The sequence below is a fragment of the Aphelocoma coerulescens genome, chromosome 4 (genome assembly GCF_041296385.1).
Source record: "Aphelocoma coerulescens isolate FSJ_1873_10779 chromosome 4, UR_Acoe_1.0, whole genome shotgun sequence".
NCBI lineage: Eukaryota > Metazoa > Chordata > Aves > Passeriformes > Corvidae > Aphelocoma > Aphelocoma coerulescens.
This window is the reverse complement of record NC_091017.1, coordinates 40,201,103-40,218,639: the sequence shown is the minus strand read 5'-3', so window position 1 is coordinate 40,218,639 and position 17,537 is coordinate 40,201,103. Positions and strand designations below refer to the sequence as shown.

At 40.3% G+C, this 17,537-nt stretch overlaps 1 protein-coding gene across 14 annotated transcripts in view; it reads left to right on the top strand.

The window, feature by feature from the left end:
* Window positions 1-17,537, top strand: part of SPOCK3 (SPARC (osteonectin), cwcv and kazal like domains proteoglycan 3) — a 409,610-nt gene that overhangs the window by 221,852 nt on the left and 170,221 nt on the right. For 12 of the 14 annotated variants that reach the window (XM_069013676.1, XM_069013677.1, XM_069013675.1 and 9 more), the window contains 2 exons: window positions 14,122-14,188; window positions 15,639-15,815. In XM_069013676.1, coding sequence (XP_068869777.1) covers window positions 15,639-15,815 — 177 coding nt within the window. In that variant the 5' untranslated portion in view covers window positions 14,122-14,188. Of the gene's footprint in view, window positions 1-10,262; window positions 10,682-14,121; window positions 14,189-15,408; window positions 15,480-15,638; window positions 15,816-17,537 lie in introns of those variants that run through there. The other 2 variants (XM_069013681.1, XM_069013680.1) reach the window with 2 other exon arrangements.

Here is a 17,537-nt window from a genome sequence, read left to right as displayed (position 1 = left end):
TGCAGTACAAGAGAACATGGTACATATAAACTTGCTATTATCTCTGTCAAAACCTATGCCCTTCAGCCAGGGAAAGACAAACAGGAATCCGGAAAGGTCCCCAAGGTTCTAAAAAGTCTCCTACAGTTATAGTCATACCTATACTGGGAAATTCTGCCAGTAAGCAGGTAACAACAGCATGTGCTATCCAGATATTATATTTGATTTCTCTTCTAGTTAAATCTTTCCTCCTCAAGAGAAATTCTGTCAGCAAATTTCTGTGCTTCCCATACCTTCACCTAGTTCACTGTCAGGTAGAAACACTTCACCTGAAGAATTCAGGGTGTTCTAATCCAAGGAGTCATAGTTCCTTTTCACGTTACAGTCTTACGACATATCACCTAGGCCTTTCCTCCCATGGTCCCCTATACTGCCCTTTCACCTCACTCTTCTCTCAAAGGAGATCCTGTGCAGCTCAAAGTGTTCTCATTTCCATTTCAGAAACAAGGTGCACGGTTTCTACAGCATTTCAGTTACTAAACCACTGTGTATTAGCTTGGAAATGAGAAACTTGAAGTTGATGAAAATAAGCAACTGTTTCAGGTTCTATCAGACACTTGACCACTAGTTCTGCACCTTGTGAACTGGGGCTTCTAAATTTTTTAAAAACATCTTGGCAGTATTAGGAAGTAGTAATAATATATGTGTATGTGCAAACCTTTCAAGTATGGAGCTTGCCTCATGTGAGATTCTTAAGGATGGAAACACTAAAATAGCAGAGCTTTGAAGGGGAACAGGCAACTCCACACTGATATGTGTCTCTGCCCAAGTGGTTTCAACACGGGTGGTAGTTGTGCAGATGGAGATACTGAGTCCTACAGAAAGGTGTTTCTAAACTGCAGAAAACGAGAGCTAGCACATCCCAAGATACCAGAACTGTGTTGATGGATACATTCAACCTGTCAACCCCTAATGCTGTTTGTGTGTACAAAGTATTTTTGTGAGTACAAGAGAATCACTGGGAGATCTGGCTGATAGTAATACTGTTTTTATGGACCTTATCTGCTAATCCATAAATGTGGAATATGACATTGTTATAAAGAAAAAAGATTAAAATGTTAAGTGGAAAGAATAAATATAAAGCTGAAAGCAAGCTGCAATAGCTAGACAGAAGTTACACAAGCCTTTCATTTAGTGTGCCTGTCTCAGGGTGACTTTAAAGAATGCCTTAGAGTGACAGGCATCCATCATATATTGTGGTTCAGCTCTAGCAGAGTCAAAAATGGGTAATCATTGTAATTGTTTGCTGTACTTGGCTCAAGCACACATAGTAAATGATTTGCAAAAGCCCATTTTAAATTTGTGTTCTGATGTAGTGTATCATTAGACACAAGCAACAACATACTAACAATACCCAGAGACATTAACAGTAACAGTCAAAGCTTATGAAAAGTAGATTTACTTAAATGTCATATTTTAAAATTTTGACTGTGAGCTTTTTGTTCAACCTTGTATCATATTTGAACTCAGCACTGTTTTCTAAGTGGCAGAGATAGTGATCTGACTTTGTCTCACTTTGGGTGGATGGTGTGGCTGCTTTGAAGTATATTTCCTAGGCACCTCAAGCGTAAACATTTCCACAGATGTGGAGGTTTTGTGGGTGTCTTTGCAGAATTTGTCTTTGCTGCCTGAAAATGACAAACTATCCTGTTGCACTTCTCATTACATCTCTGGGCTGGGTTACTTTCTCCAGGAAGCATTTCTTTTGGTCTTGCCTCCTTTGCTATGTCAGAATTATGACCTGTACATAAATTTTCCTTTTGTATTCCTGAAAGTGGATTTATTATTAACAATGAATTTGCTTTGCTTAAGTCTTTCTCACAAAATATTATCTGTAGGAAAGAGTAATAAAAATTTTTTCTGTCATTTTCCATGAAATTGCCAACAATATTAATATAGTATTTGATTATAAGACCCACATATTTTCCTCATAAACAAGAGGCAGCCTTCCTCTTGCCATATAATCTGGTTTACTACACACACGTACATAGATCTACTAATTTGTGACAGGCTTACACTTTGAAAAAATGTTATATTTTCTTGGTATCCATGGAACAATTGCAGATGCTTTTCAAGCACCTTAAGAAGATAAGGTGTTGTCACAGTGGTTTAATTCCAGCTTCTATTGTCTTCTAAGGCAGATTTGCAGGGAAGACTATGGGACTTGGGTCTGGCATCGTGTTACTGCAGGGGGATAGCACTACTTGCCTGCTTGCTGCAGTGCTGTAGCAGGAAAATGACATGCTGAGAGGAAACACAAGTGATTCTAAAGACAGATCTACACAACAGGCTTCTATGCACATTAAAATGCTGGTCATTCCTCATCTTAGAATCTTGCTCATGGCTCTTACTGACACCTTTGCATTAGCTTTTCAAAGAACAGCAGTCGTGAAACACGCCTGCAATCACACTGGGTTGCCAGAATACCTTCGGATAATTGTAAAGGCACGAGTTCGAGTACCTGCAAGCAAGGCTTCCGGGATCAAGAATTTTTGTAGGTATAACTAGCAACAGGGTAAGGGACAAACAGAAACACATCCAGAAATACAAATAATATCCAGTTTCCCTAAATAAATAATTAGGAAGAAAATGAAATATTACTGTTTTTAAAAGGAGGAATGGAAAGATTGCTAGGACGGCGAGCAAGTAGCAGACTCGTAATTACGCAGCTTTCATTCCCACCTCGGCCCGGGTGCAATGGAACAGCTGCGGGCCCCGCCGCCACCGGGGGGCGCTCCTCTCCCAGGGACTTCGGGAAAAGGCGCCAACTGCGCTTCCCGAAGCTGTCCTGGTGAGATGTCGGCATGAGCATGGCCCTGCTTAAAGAGGTCTCTAGAAGTAACTTTTAAAAGGTACGAATATTTTGGTAGCTAACGTTGAGCCACATTCGTTGAATTCTTGAATATTTGACTATTTTAAATTCAATTTAAAAATTAATTTAGAAATGACTGTGTCTTAAGGAACTGGAATGTTTAATGTATTCTCCTTGATTTCAGTTAATGAAGACTATTATTAAATATCTTATTCCTGCTTAGAGTTCACAGATACTCTCATAAGACTGTTATGTTCTTAATCTTCATTGTCAGTTTGTAACCATTAACCTAACATTAGTTAATACTTCCCTATTTATTATCCATATACTTTTGAAGAAATTTGTAATTTAATATGCTTTGACTTAAAGGAAAAAAAGACAAAAGCTTTCCAAATGTCCAGAGTATATATATTGTTAACCACTACTGTTCTTCAGAGCTTTAATCTAAACATGTATTTCATTCCCTGCGAGTGCATTGGCATTGTTTTTATAAAACACAAAACAACCTCATTTCCAGCTGCATAAAGCAGTTGGCTAGTGAGTATATCCAAATAGGATCAAAGAAATGGAGAAATGAAAAAAAAAAGGGAAATACCTGCTATTCAAAAAGTAAAAGAATAAAAAGTAAATATAAATAAATATAAATAAAAATATAAATTTATAAATATAAATAAAAAGTAAATTAAAAGAGAATAGTGGCACCATAAAATGTGAATCTGTTATAAATCAAAACCCCAAAAATTTCACCATTTACCTGTCAGTTTTGTGTAACCTCTTAAAAACCTCACTCCAAAAATCTGATAAGGGATCAGAACAATGGGAATTTTAATCAATATGTACACACACTTTTTCAGATTGGCAAAAACACTTTGAACAAGTTATGGAAAGGACAATTATATTTTAAATACCAAGTTTATTATTAAGAGAAAAGCATTCATTGCATGCTTTATAACTCTCTGTCTTTATATTATCTGGGTGCATGGCCTAGGATCAGGAATAATCAGATTCAAATACAACTTCAAGTCTTTAGTGATTAGTACAGACTTCTGGCATTCATAATGTGATTTTGTATATATTGATCAATGCAGCCTATTCATTTAATGTGAAAGATATAATTTGCTTCTGTTGTTCTAATTCTATGCACCATTTTCAGAACAATCTCTGCGAGGAGGTATCAAGATGATTTCCTTGCACAAGTTTTATGACACTGTCTAAAAATGTCTGTGCAAGATCTCAAAATACTACCTGTCACATAGCTTCTGTTTTGGTCTGAGAACTATGGTCTGTCTTAGAGCTAATTTTCATACTACCGAGATAGTTATAGGTACATGTCAAAAATCAGAAAGCTCAATGTCATTCACTCATTGCTGTTTTTTAAACTTCTCTTGGTGCATGATTCCCTCCCTCTTCCAGCGGTGCATTAGGCAAAAATGTAATTGTTTATTGTGAGTCTCTCTCAGAAACAAAGGTCTGAGTAACCGTGGTATTATGACTCTGATATGTGGTCACCAATACAAAAAGTTACAGTGTGATGAAGAATGGGGACATTCCTCCACATTGATTAAAAGAAAGTCTTCTATCATGTGGCTAAAACTGTTCCTGTTCTGTAACTCTGAATCTGAGAGAGACCCTGCTATTAGAAGTAGGTTATTCTTTGATTGAGATGAAAAGTCAATGTCCTAAAACTATTTGTAGAATCCTAACTTTAAAAAGTTGGTTTTTTTTGTTTTTTTGTTTTTTTTTTAATTTCAGTGTTTTAATTGCCTTGAATTGAAACATTAATTTTAATTTCATGTCAAATTGCATGTACTGGTATCTCTAAATTACTTCTTTATTGTCTGAACACTTAACATTCCTACTCTCTCCTATGGGCTGCCTAAGAAGCCAGATGGTTCGAAATTTCCAGGTCTTTGACCAGGCTCTCTGACAAAACTACACTGTCCACAACTCGTTATGGTGTACTTTGGGGTTTAGACATATCTGGCCCACACAGCCTAGGACTCTGAGAAACTTAGTCTGAAATACAGAAACTACCAATTGTAGCCAATTAATTATGATGGAAACTACTTTTTAATAGGTCAACTAAATTTTGACAAAATGAAATCTTTCCATTTGGTTGGATAAACTGGTAAATTTTGCTATGTGAAAATGCCTACTGTATAAGCAGAGTTAGCATCCTACAGGAAGAAATTATTTTGCAGTAACACATTTTAACTGTTTAGCTGGATTATTTGTTAATTGGAGTGCCATGGAACTGGAGTTCCTTTCCAGTGTTCCTTGGGTTATTTCCTGGTGGCTTGGAGTTTATTTTGTTTGGTTGTGGGGTTTTTATTTTTTGTTTGTTTTAGAACTTTTTTTCCTGATTTTTAATGTATTAAAGGTGATGAAAAAATCAAAATAATTACAAGAATGATCATATGGAAAAATACTTAGTTCCTTGATGTCCTGATTAAGACAAGCTGCCAATTCTGAAACACTGCTGCCAATTCAAAATGTCCAGTTCAATATAGAGAGATTAGGCTGGAAACTGCAATAATCTATAAATTAGTACCAATCTACTCCCAACAGCTTCATCAATCCTGGTAATCTGGAGGGCCAACTCTACTCTACAGCAGTGTTGTTGTTGTTCCACATCAATTTTCTATTTCTGGAATAGACCATATATGTGATTATTAAGATAAAATACAGCCAAAGCAGTTAACTGAAGAAAGAGAGAGAAGAAGAGAGAGATGAAAAAAGATGAAAAGGAATAGGTAGAAGAGAAACTACGTATTTGTATTCTGAAAACCACAGAAAAGGAAATGACTTGGAAAGAAGTGATTTTGAAAGACAGGAAGTGACAGAAAGATGAGAAAGGTGTTGGTGGTTTTAATAAATGAAATTTCTGTGAAGAAATGTGTAATTGAAAGGTTTTTTTCCTGCAGTAAATTTGATATTTTCATATTTAAAAATTGGGTAGAAATGTGCAGAGGGTCTTCTGAGTGATATCCTAAAAATCCTTATTTTTTTGCAAGATTTAAGATCAATTTAACTTACTTTTAAATTATACAGAAAGTTTAATGATTACAGCACATTCATAAGAAAAAAGAAATGTCATTTCAGAGACCTAGACTTTATATGCAGGTTATTTGTAAAGAAATTGTACTTAATTGCATAGCCTCCTCTCACTTCTGAATAAAATGGTAACAAGGTAAGACATACAGCATGTGTAATAGTGCCTACAGGCCCAAAACAAATTAACGTAATGGGCACAAATGTGTACTCCTGTCAAATTATGTATTTGATTAGGAATGGACTTGGCTTCTACTGTAAATGTGGTTTTGCAGAAGAAAAATAAGGCAGTTAACCCATGAAATTCTAAGATATCTTACACAGGTCTAGAAACGGAGCCAAAGAATAGATATGGTTTGTGATTGAACTGTAAAACTGACTAAGGATCCTCTTCTGTTGTAATACAGATTCCTTTAATGCTTACACTTTGCTCCAAAATCTAACATGTTAACTAAGCAAAGCTTCACTTTCGTAGCAACATTCTTTTGAATATGTGCAGTCCTCCAGGTTAACATCAAGTTGAGTGGGAGTGTTGATCTGCTGGAGGGTTGCAAGGCTCTACAGAGGGATCTGGACAGGCTAGAGCAATGACCTGAGGCCAGTTGTCTGAGGCTCAACAAGGCCGAGTACTGGGTTCTGCACCTCAGCCACAACCCCGTGCAGCTCTGCAGGCTTGGGGAAGAGCAGCTGGAAAGATGCCTGTTGGAAAAAGACTGGGGATGCTGGTCAACCAGCAGTGTCCCAGGTGGCCAAGAAGGCCACTGGCATCCTGGCTGGCATCAGGAAAAATGGCATCAGATTGTATCAGCAGGACCACAGCAGTGAGTATCCCCTTGTACTCGGTGATGCCACACCTCAAATCCTCTGTTCAGTTCTGGGCCACTCACACAGGAAGGACACTGAGGTGCTGGAGCAGGTCCAGAGAAGAGCAATGGAGCTGGTGAAGGGCTGGGAGCACAAATCTTATGAGGAGCAGCTGAGGGAGCTGGGGTTATTCAGTCTGGAGAAGAGGAGGCTCAGGGGAGACTTTATTGCTCTCTACAGCTGCCTGAAAGGAAGCTTAGCCAGGTGGGAGTTGCTTGCTTCTGCCAGGTGACAAGAAGAAACAGCTTGAAGCTGCACCAGAGGAGGTTTAGCCTGAATGTTAGGAAAAATTTCTTCGTGGAAATGGTTTTCAAGCACTGGGACAGGCTGCCCAGGGAAGTGGTTGAGTCACCATCCCTGGAGGTATTTAAAATACCTGTAGATGTGGCACTTATGGCCATGGTTTGGGATGGGTTTGGCAGTGATGGGTTAATGGTTGGACTTGATGATCTTAAGTGTCTTTTCTATACTAAATGATTCTATGATTCTATAGTAAAGAGGTGTTTTAGGTGAAGGAGGCATGGTGGGTTCAACTAATCTCTAAATTATATGACTGTCTCTAGCTAGTTCCATAGGTTAATTTATCAGCCTACAGTTAGTCAATAAAGTACTGCTTGTAAATCTGTCATCACTATAAAATACAGGACACTTGCAGGGGAAGGCCTTTGCTCAGTTACTGACAGAAGAAAGGGGCAAGATGGTTCTGTTTTGATCAGTTTAACTTTTGCTTTTGTGCTTCCCTTTTAAGTTGTAAAAACTTACATCTTTCAGAGCTGTGACATTAGGCTGAATTTGTAGCTACCCATCTTTGGTGTCTAAAAACATGAGCCTTGTTTCTTTTACTTCTCACATAAAACATTTTGATAAAGGATAGCTTTCTTCATAAATGACACCTTATTATGAACATTTTTAGACATTATTAGAATTATTTAGATTTTATTAAATCCTCTGTAACAGTCTAAATGTCAATGAATATATTAGAAGTGTTTAATAATATGTGCTCTATTAAGAAGATAAAGCTTGATGGGATGTTTGATATGTAATAACCAATATATATCCAATATATGTCCAGTATATAATAACAAGATATGTTCTATCGTATCCAATGCTTTGGATATCATGCATAAAACATTTTACAGGAAAACATTTGTTTCTCAGTAAATAAGATTCAAAAAAGCCTGAAATAAGAACTAATATAAAGCAGAACATTTCTATATTGGATAAATTGGATTAAAAATGAGTTTAAGTATTTGAGTAAACCTTGCCATTTGGATTAGTGTTTTGGCAAAACAGAAAAAAACTAATCCCAGTTTTGCACAAAAAAACTCAAAGGAAAGCAAGGTCATGTATAATGTAAAAAAAAACCATAAAAAAAAGTCTCAAGGTTAGAAATGTGTCATTAAATAATTTTCTTGCTTGCTACATTATGTATAGGGTAGAGCTATTGTTAAGAGAGACATTCAAGAATTTCAAGAACCCTGTCTCTTCAAAATAAGATGTAAAAGCAGACAATGGCTTGTGGTCAGGGAAAATAAATATTAGGAAGGAGATTAATTAGCATGCCAAAAGAACTTTACTAAGATGAGGAGGCTACAATGGGGCTGAAAATCTCCAGCTGTGCAGAACTCTCAGGAAGGAGGAAAAAGTGGTAAATGAAGAATCAAAAAGGGTCCCCTACCTGTTTAATCAACCGCAATGATTAGAATAATTAATGTTTTTTCAAACTGTGTTACAGAGACATTTCTTAAAAGATGCTGGTGATCTACATACTAAAGAAAAACAGGAGAGTGTGTTTCAGAGAGAAAATTTAAAAACCCCAAACTCTTCTGCTATGTAATATGCATTTTTTCATGCTATTTTCATTCTTATATAAAAGAATGAAGAGCTAAAAGTTTCATTATATACTTCATCTTCTAGTTTTGTCTGCACTAGAATTACTTGCCCACGTAAGTTATACAAGTGAATTTGCAAAATTTTTCTTATAACTTACTTCAGGCTTGAAAATCCATAGTGAAATAAGGTCACCCAAACCAAATATACCTTTGACATCATACTATCACCCACAGTACCTTTTGTTGAGCATAACTCAAATTGTACATCTGTGTTTCTGGCCAACATATTTAAGCAAACAGGAAAATTCCAGTGGATAAAAATAGGAGAAGTAACACACCCTCTTTGCCTATCCTTATTTCTCATTTTTGCCTGAGAACAAAAAACATGTGGAAGACATCCTTCAGTCACATACTTTGGAAAACATATAAACTACAGCAGGTATGGATTAGAAAACTGCTGACCTACTCCTTAAACTTCTAGGATACTCAAATACACAAAATGGCAAGAAAGGTGAGAAAGAAATTTAGAGAAGTCAAAGCTAACAAAGGGTACCTATGTCCTACCCAACTTTTGAATTGCTTCTATTGAGATTTTATGCTGTGAAATGGTTAAAACACATCACCATCCAACACACAAACTTCAGCTAGATGCCCAACATTTTTTGGTGCTTAAATGAAGCCAAATCTGAAAATTTAGCCACAGCTCTTGACTCTGAGTACTTCTGTATAAGGAACATATAAAATAGCTAGAGATGCTTAAACTAGGAAAACATCTTCTCAAGGAGATTGTGAATAACACAGGAAGGTCTTAATAGGCATTGGTTTAAAAGCTCCATCAATCTTATGATGTTATGACTGTTTTGCTCACAGAAAATCTACTGCATACAATGTTTGCTTTGAAAGGGTGTGTCTGGGACTAGGACACAGGGAGACATTTGCCTTTTTCTGGAAGCTGTGATGTGTGCCAGATAAAACTCCAAGACAAGAAAAGCTTCAGATTTTTCATGGAACTACTGAGAACAGTCAGGTGAGAAGAGTTCCCAATTTATAATGAATAAACTGCATCTAAAAGAATTGATATGTAAAGATAGAAGATTGTCCTTGGCCTCAAGATGCTGCTTATTATTGTGTTGTAAATTTTAACGTACAGTTTAAATTGTTCACTGGACAAGAAAAGAGTTTTGAATTTTTGAACATCAGCAAGTACAAAAATTAATTGCATGCTTTTCTAGAGACACGAACTTAACTTTGACAACGACAACTTAAAAATTCAGTAGTCAAAGTGAAAAATTAAGATTTTATCTCTAGATTTTATCTCTATTTTTCTTGAATAGGCTTTCTCAAACCTGAGTTGCTGAGGTTGGCTGGGGAAGTTCTGCAGTTTGTATTAAAAAAAAAGCCAGATCCTTCTGTGTTTAACAACTTTGGATGAAGAAGAAACTCTCCTATTTGTGAAAGTCTGTGTTCCAGGATATATCTTTGTGAATTCCTGTTGCATCTGCTGTGGTTGTTGGGGCTATATAGAATGTCAGAAAGATTAGATGCGGTGTCAGGCAGAGATGTCACACCATTAAGATATTTTCTGTTTCAGTTGCAAGCTTGGGAGGGCTTTGCTTAGAGCTGTCTTGAGATGGTGGTCTGCCTCTGACCTTGGACAGGTGCACATAACAACGCCTTATTCTGAAACATATGTAAGCTGTCCATAAAAACCCATGTGTCCTTAATGCTGACCATCTGAGTGAACATGCTCTCTGGATCTTTGTTATTTGTGTCTTTTGGCAGTACTTGTGTTAGCAGAGATCCCCAGGTATTTAGCAATCTAATCAAATTCACGAAGAATGAGAAATATCAGCACCTTGGAGCATTTACCCTACAGGAAAAATATTAAGGATTAAATTGCAGTAATATCAGAAGAATAGGGAAAGCCATAGAAGACAAATACATTAAATCTTGAAGTCTGCAGTGGCCTGAAGTAGAAGATGAAAGTCAAAGGAGAACAAGAGAGGAATACTTCAAAGCAGTTCAAGACACAAGTAGCAAAAGTCAAGGAGAAATTGAGATGCAACTAGCAAGAGACATCAAGGTTAGTAAGAAATCATTGCAAACATAATAAGTATTAGTATAAAGAAGATAAAAGGAAAGGAAGTGTCCCATTGTGGAGAAAGAATGTAGTAAGGAGAGAAATGGAAGAAACAATAATTTAAAACCTATGTACCAGTCATTAATGGCATGCAGTTGGTTAGCTCCGCCATCACAGCAATGAGAAGAAAAAAAAGGGCTTAGGTAAGACTTTGTCTGTAATGAATCCATTTGGTAATTTTTGTAAAAATGTGATTGTTGTAATCATCTCATGAACTCTGCCCCTGAATATTTACAGAATTGTTTGACAGGGTCTCAGAACTGTTAGCCATTGCTTTTGAGAAACTGTAGAGAACAAGCAGGTACCAGATGACTGACTGTAAAAAACCAAAGCAAATTAAAGGGTTGCTTTAAAAGAGGCACCTTCAAAACAGTGCATTGAAAAAGGGTCAGAAAATGAAACTCTTGTCATTCTACTCTCAGTTTCTGGGAAACACAGGGAGAGATAATTTAGCACACTATGTCTAAATGTCTGGAAGATACGAAAGAAAAGGCAAATCCTATCAAGCCAAAATCATTTATGTATATTAAGTAAATCTGCTCTGTTCAATGGTTTTCTAGTGTTCTAGACATTGACAATAAAAAACATCATAGTCCAATTTGAAAGATTCAGTGGGATAATAAAGTGATCAGAGATCTCAAAACCATGGTATATGATTAAAGGAACAGGGTTAAAACATGGTAATGAACATATCACAGGGACGAAATACAGAGTAGGGTTACAATAATTTCCAATATGGGAAAGACTACTGATCAGAGGAAGAGCAATTTGTTCTTCATGCTTTTGGAGAATAGGATTCACCATAAGTTATAAACTTAAATTGCAGCAAGATGAATTTGTTTCAGATTTTGGAAACCCCTTCTAAAGTTAGACAGTAAAACTCACTGACACAGATCAGTGTGGAGTTTCTATCACTGACAGACTCTACCAACGGTGATTCCAGAAGTAGATTTGGATCGACATCTGCCAGCAGTGACAATGTATATCTGGCTTTGCTTGTGGGCAGTGGGATACCTAGATGTTCCCTTGGGATTCCCTTCAACATAAGTTTATTCAAATATAATAACACAGCCCTTGCAGTTAAAACAGTTTTAAGAAATTATCTCCATACTTTATTGCCTTAAGTGAACACATTCTTCATTTGCAGGAAGTGAGTAAAGCACTTTTGTGACACAGTGTTCAGGGCATAAATTTCCTTGCATTTCCTAATAATTTCTCAGCATGTCCCTTCTGTTCCATCAGTAACCTATGCATACAAACTTTTCTTCCAATATATATCTTGGTGCATAGATTACAAAATTCCAACACTCTTTCCTATAACACAGAGATGTATACACAAAATACATTTTTAAATGTATGCTCCCTCTTTTTTTCTCGTTCTATCCTTTTCCTTGTGCAACAACCATATTGCTCACACCAGTGGTGTAACTTACAAGTATATTACCAGCTATGTCATCTTCATCACTACCTCCCTGTAGGCTCCATCAGCTAGTCAGAGGTAAAGATACCTGAACAGTTATGATTATAAATTAGTAAGTCTTAATATTAAAATATTTATGTTACTAAAAATTTGCAAAATAGATCGTATTTTGAAATAGAGATGAATATTTGTTAATAACAACAATGCTTCTTGACTGGACAGTGATGAAGAGCTATGAGGCAGTTTCTAAACTCTCAGTTTAAAATTATGTCCCTGTAACCATTAGTATTATTCTCTTACAACTGCTGCAGCAACAGATTCCCTGTCACATCTTAAAGATGCTATTGTTAAACACATCAGCATGTAAAAATATACTTACATTTTCTGTAAGAACTGTATGTATATCTAAAATAAAGAATATTTCTCAAGATATGTAAGTTTAATCTTTGAAGAGAACGAAAATTATTGAGAAAAAAAGAAAACTTCTTAGTTTTGTATCTTCAAAATGCCATTTCAATCAAGTATCATTGTATGCTTGAATAAATGGAATTACCAACTTGTGTAAAGTCCTTGATCAGAATGAGGCTCTTAAACCAATTATGTGGAGATCAGAGTGCTTAAAATTATAAGGAATACATTTAGAATTATTAAAGGCTTCAAATAGCTTGGTTCAGGCAAAATTACATATAATTGATCATTAGTATGTGTTGTCAGTAGAAACTGCAGTCATAGGTGTTGAAGATCACTTTTTAGAGAAATTGCAGTTGAAACTTCTGTAAAACTCAAACCAGAAGAGATTTGCCTTTTCTAAGAATTTTTGCTGAATGCAAATCCTAGCCACTTTTATTCCTCTTCTCTAAGTATGGAAAAATGAGCAATAACTTAAAAGTACTAAATAATATTATCTGGATGAAATTGTCAAACAGATGAAGCAAACCAAAACCAAAACAGATTACCTTGATTACTGGGTAAGTGAAAACACAAATTCAGGAATTGGAATGCTGTTAAAAAAGTTAAAATAAGTAATTCTTTAAAAAAAATAAAAATCATTAGCTTTATAGAGAAATTTCTTCTTTGCCAAAGGGCAAAGCAATTTGTAGGAAATTAACATTAAGACTGACAAATACAAACTGGATTGTCAGAGAATGATTCTATAAAGGGCTGACTCTATAACCCACCCTGAGAATAACGACTGTTTTATTGATTCTTATTTAGCCTCTGTGCAGTCCCTCTATCCCTTTGCTTTGAATTTTATGATTCATTTATTACAGAATATAATGTCATTCTGGATAGGTAGCATTTTTAGAGTCAGGCACATAAATCCTAATCTGGCAATCATCCTCTCTATCTGTCATATGGGTGACAGGATTTTCATTGATTTTAGTGATACAAGTTTAAGAACAAAATGGCATGTATTATGTCGTGTATGATGTAAGTTATTGGATTTAATTAATATTTTACTATCTGTCTGTAGTTACAGTTTATGACCAAAATCAAAACTTGCAAAGATCAGTGGCAATCTCATAATCACTTCTCTTTTTGCATGAAGTGGCATTTTTCTGCCATCAGTGAATCTCTTGATGGACTTGACCCTAGTTCCAAGTCTGAAAACCACAAAGCCCAGAGCACAGAAAATACTTTCAGCAACCACACTGGGAGTGTTGTGTTCTTAACATACTTGGCAACCTCGTGGTGAGTTAGTCTTGGCTAATAGCCAAATGTTCACGCAGCTGCTCACAGCACCTCTCCCCAGCAGGACAAGTAGAGGAAGAACTGGAGTGAGAGAGCTCATGGGTTGACATAAAACCAGGAATACTGTTTACCGATTACTGTTGCAGACAAAACAAACTTGACTGGGAGAAGATTTATTGCCAATTAAAATAAAAGTGTAATAGCTAGTATGAGTAGTGGTGAACAAGAAGACACACGTTAAAACAACAGTTTTTCTCCCTTCTTTTCCCAGGCTCAGCTTCATTCCAGACTCCTCTCTTCCCGACGCGCACAGAGAGAATTGAGGGCACGTACTGTCAGTATGTAACAGTTTCTCTTCGCTGCTCGTTCCTTCTCACACTTTGCTCTGGCATGGCTTTTCCATGGGCTGCAGTTCTTCAGGAAAATGTGCTCTGGTCTGGGCTTGCCACAGTTTCTTTGGGTATATCCCTTTGCTCTGGCATGGGTCTCCCAGGGTCTGCAGTTCTCTGCCACGAGCAGCATCTTCTCATCTCTCTCTGACCTTGGTGTTCCCTGTTGTTTCTCATCGTTTCTGTTCCCACTTCCTCTCTCCGCACCGCATTTTCTGCTCTCTCTTCACAGAGGCACCGCTGGCTTTGCCGAAGGGCTTAGCTGTGGCCGCACTGTCTCCACTGCGGGGCTGGCAGGAGCCAGCTGTTCCCAAAACGGGAGAGCCGCACACCTCTTCTCACAGAGGCCACCCCGCAGTCTCTGCCCTACTCCCTCTGCCGAAACCTTGCAACACGCAGCTAATACAAATCTAAAAAGCAGAGTGTTCCTCAAGTCTAGGGAATAAAGCTAACATTAAAAATTAGATTAATTAGGTCAACAGGATGGCAGATGGAACTTAAAATTAAATATGGAGGCAGCTATGCTGGAAAGGTAATTGAACTATTTATGCACCTTGCTCAGTTCTGAATTAAATTTAACTAATTCGGGAAAGCAACCAAATGTCATTGAAGGCTTTGAGTTAACATACCGTTGCTGTTTAAAAGACAAAAGCCAGAAAGAGAGGGAAGAGTGCACGATCCTTACAAAAGGGGATAACACGGGAGACAGCATCACAATGTGCCTCCATCAGCACTCAGGCGATTCGCGAGCTTGTGTCTCTCCTTGCCTCGAAGGCGCGGGAAGTTCTATCATGACACGACTGTGAGTTTTGAAGGATCGTGTCCGCCTAGGGGTTTTCGCCCATGTAGCGCGGGGTGCGAGGTGCCAGCGCAGCTGTAGCGAAGTTCCAGCGGCACCCCCCCCACCTGGAGGAGGCGGCGGCACAGCGCGGCTGCTGCGGGGCCGGGCGGGGCGCGGCGCGGGTGAGCCCGTGCCCGGGGATGTGCCCGTGCTCCCGGCCTCGCGCGGCTCCCGGCGGCGCGGGGTGCCGGGCTCCGGGCGGGAGCGGCGGGCGCGCGCCTCTCCCGGTGCGGCGCGCGGGGCGGGGGCGGGGCGGGGCGAGGGGCGGGCGGCGCGCGCGGCGCGGGAGCGGGGCGGACGGACGGGCGGCCGCAGACGGCGGCGCGTGCGGAGAGGGAGCGGGCGCGGGGCCGCCTTTCCGGCCGCGGCGAGGAGCGCGGGTGCGGGGCTCGCAGCAAGGTGACGGGCTGGGCAGCCTCCCCTTCCCCTTCCCCCTCGCCGCTTTCAGGTGGGCGAGGGGGCCCGCCGAGGGCGGCTGTCCCGTGCCCCGCCGGCAGCCCCCGGCTGGGCTTCGGCTCCGCTGTGGGTAACCCCCTGCCCGTGTCTCCTCTCGCCCAGATGCTCACGGCAGCGGCAGCCTTGGTGTGCGTGTGTGCAGCAGCCTGGTGCAGCCCGGCGGCGGCGGCGGCGGCCGGGGGCAGACCGGACAGCGGCAATTTTCTGGACGATAAACAATGGCTAACGACTATCTCCCAGTACGACAAGGAGGTCGGGCAGTGGAACAAATTCCGAGACGTAAGTTCAGCCCTTCGACCCTGCCAGCCGGCAGCCGCGCCCGACCCGCTCCCGCTGGTTCCGTTCGTGGAGGGCATCCCTTGAGGAGCGGGGACTGGGGTGCAGCCTCAACTTCCCCCTTCTTCTAATAAATTAAATTATTTTAATTGCCTGCGGCGCCTCGGCGAGGAGGATGGGAGTCCCGCCGGGCAATTCCCGGTGCGCTGCCGCCGCGGAGCGGCCAAGACCGCCCGGCGTGCCCCGGGCCGTGCGGGGCGCCCGGCGCGCACCTTCGGGGCCCAGCGGGCCGGGCCGCGGGAGCCGCTTCCCGCCCTGCGGGTCTCCAGGCGGTGGAGGGGGGGAGCCGCGTTTGTCCTCCCTCCTCCGGTTTCCCGCCCCGCTGCGGGAAGGGATGCGGTGGGGGCGCCGGGCCGGGGCAGGGGGTCGCCCCGCCGCCGCTCCGCCAGTGCCGCCCGGAGCAGAGCCCCCTGCCTCCCCGGGCACCTGGCAGCCGCGGCGGGCGGGAGCGCCGCGTCTCGCTGTGCCCTGTCAGAAGTGCCGGCAGGGCGGGCGGGGGAGAAGGGGCAGCGCTCATGGCCGGGGGTTGCCGTGTCAGGGGTGCGGGGCTTCAGCGCGGCGGGTACGCGGTGTCCGGAGCGCCGTGCTCCGAGCCTGGGAGCAGCAGCCCCAGCCTGACCCGAATCTCATCAGTTACGAAACCTGCCTCTGTAAGGTGGCTCTGTCCTCAGCGGGCTTCGCCCGTGCGCCTAGTTTGGGCTGTGTTTGCTGCCAAGTTGAGTGAAACACAACCAGTTCAAAAGCCATTCACGTTTCTGTCAGTGGAAAAGATTTTCTTTAATCATCCAGTATCCTGCGTCCCTTGGTGTCACTTTTAGAAATCTGAATTCCAGCCATGCAAAACAATTTTCTGTTTTCTTTACTATTTAGCCTACTGGATTTCTTTGATTTGGTGTAAAGCATTGATTAGGTTTGCAACTTCAGAGGCAACAGGTTTCTTCTTGTTCTACAGCTTGCTGGTGACTGTGGTTTGCTGTAGCAAACTGAAGTAAATATCTCTAAAAGGTCTCTTATTTTTCTGAGACCTGGAGTGACTTGTGATGCATGTATTTTCTGCCTTTATGTCTGTGTTGTATGTGGGATGCAAACTTGGCTATTTATCTTAAGCAACTAGGGAAGAACTACTAAAGTTGTGGGAGAACTTATTTTCCCAAAAGTTTTTATTAAACAGCATGACTCTGGTGTTTGACAACACTTCCAATCAGTAGTCAGATATATTTTTTTTGCCTTGAATATCTTAAAAACATTTTAGGTTTATGTGAAAAGTACCTGTTCAGTGTGACGTGCTTTGGGACCTGTGATTTTGGAAAAAAAGAAAAATAGCCAAAATCTGATGCTATAGAAATGTTCTAGGATTGAAGGCTGCTGCTAGAAAACTCCGAAATAAGTATATCAGTTATGTTTTGTAATTGGGCAAAGTCATTTATGTAAGGACTAACCTGCAAGGCTGAGGAAGCCAAGTGCTCTCTAATGCCTGTCTCCTGGGTGCCTGCTGACATGTACTGTAATATTGGATATTAGCCAGATAATTTATTCTGTGACAAGTAGGTGTCCCCAAGGGTTTTAAGAGTGACTGCTTTGAGGAAGTACTGCATACTGATTCTTCTGAGGCAATTTGCAAATGTGCTGGCTTATTTTTACACTGTGTTAAGTTTTGTAAGGCTG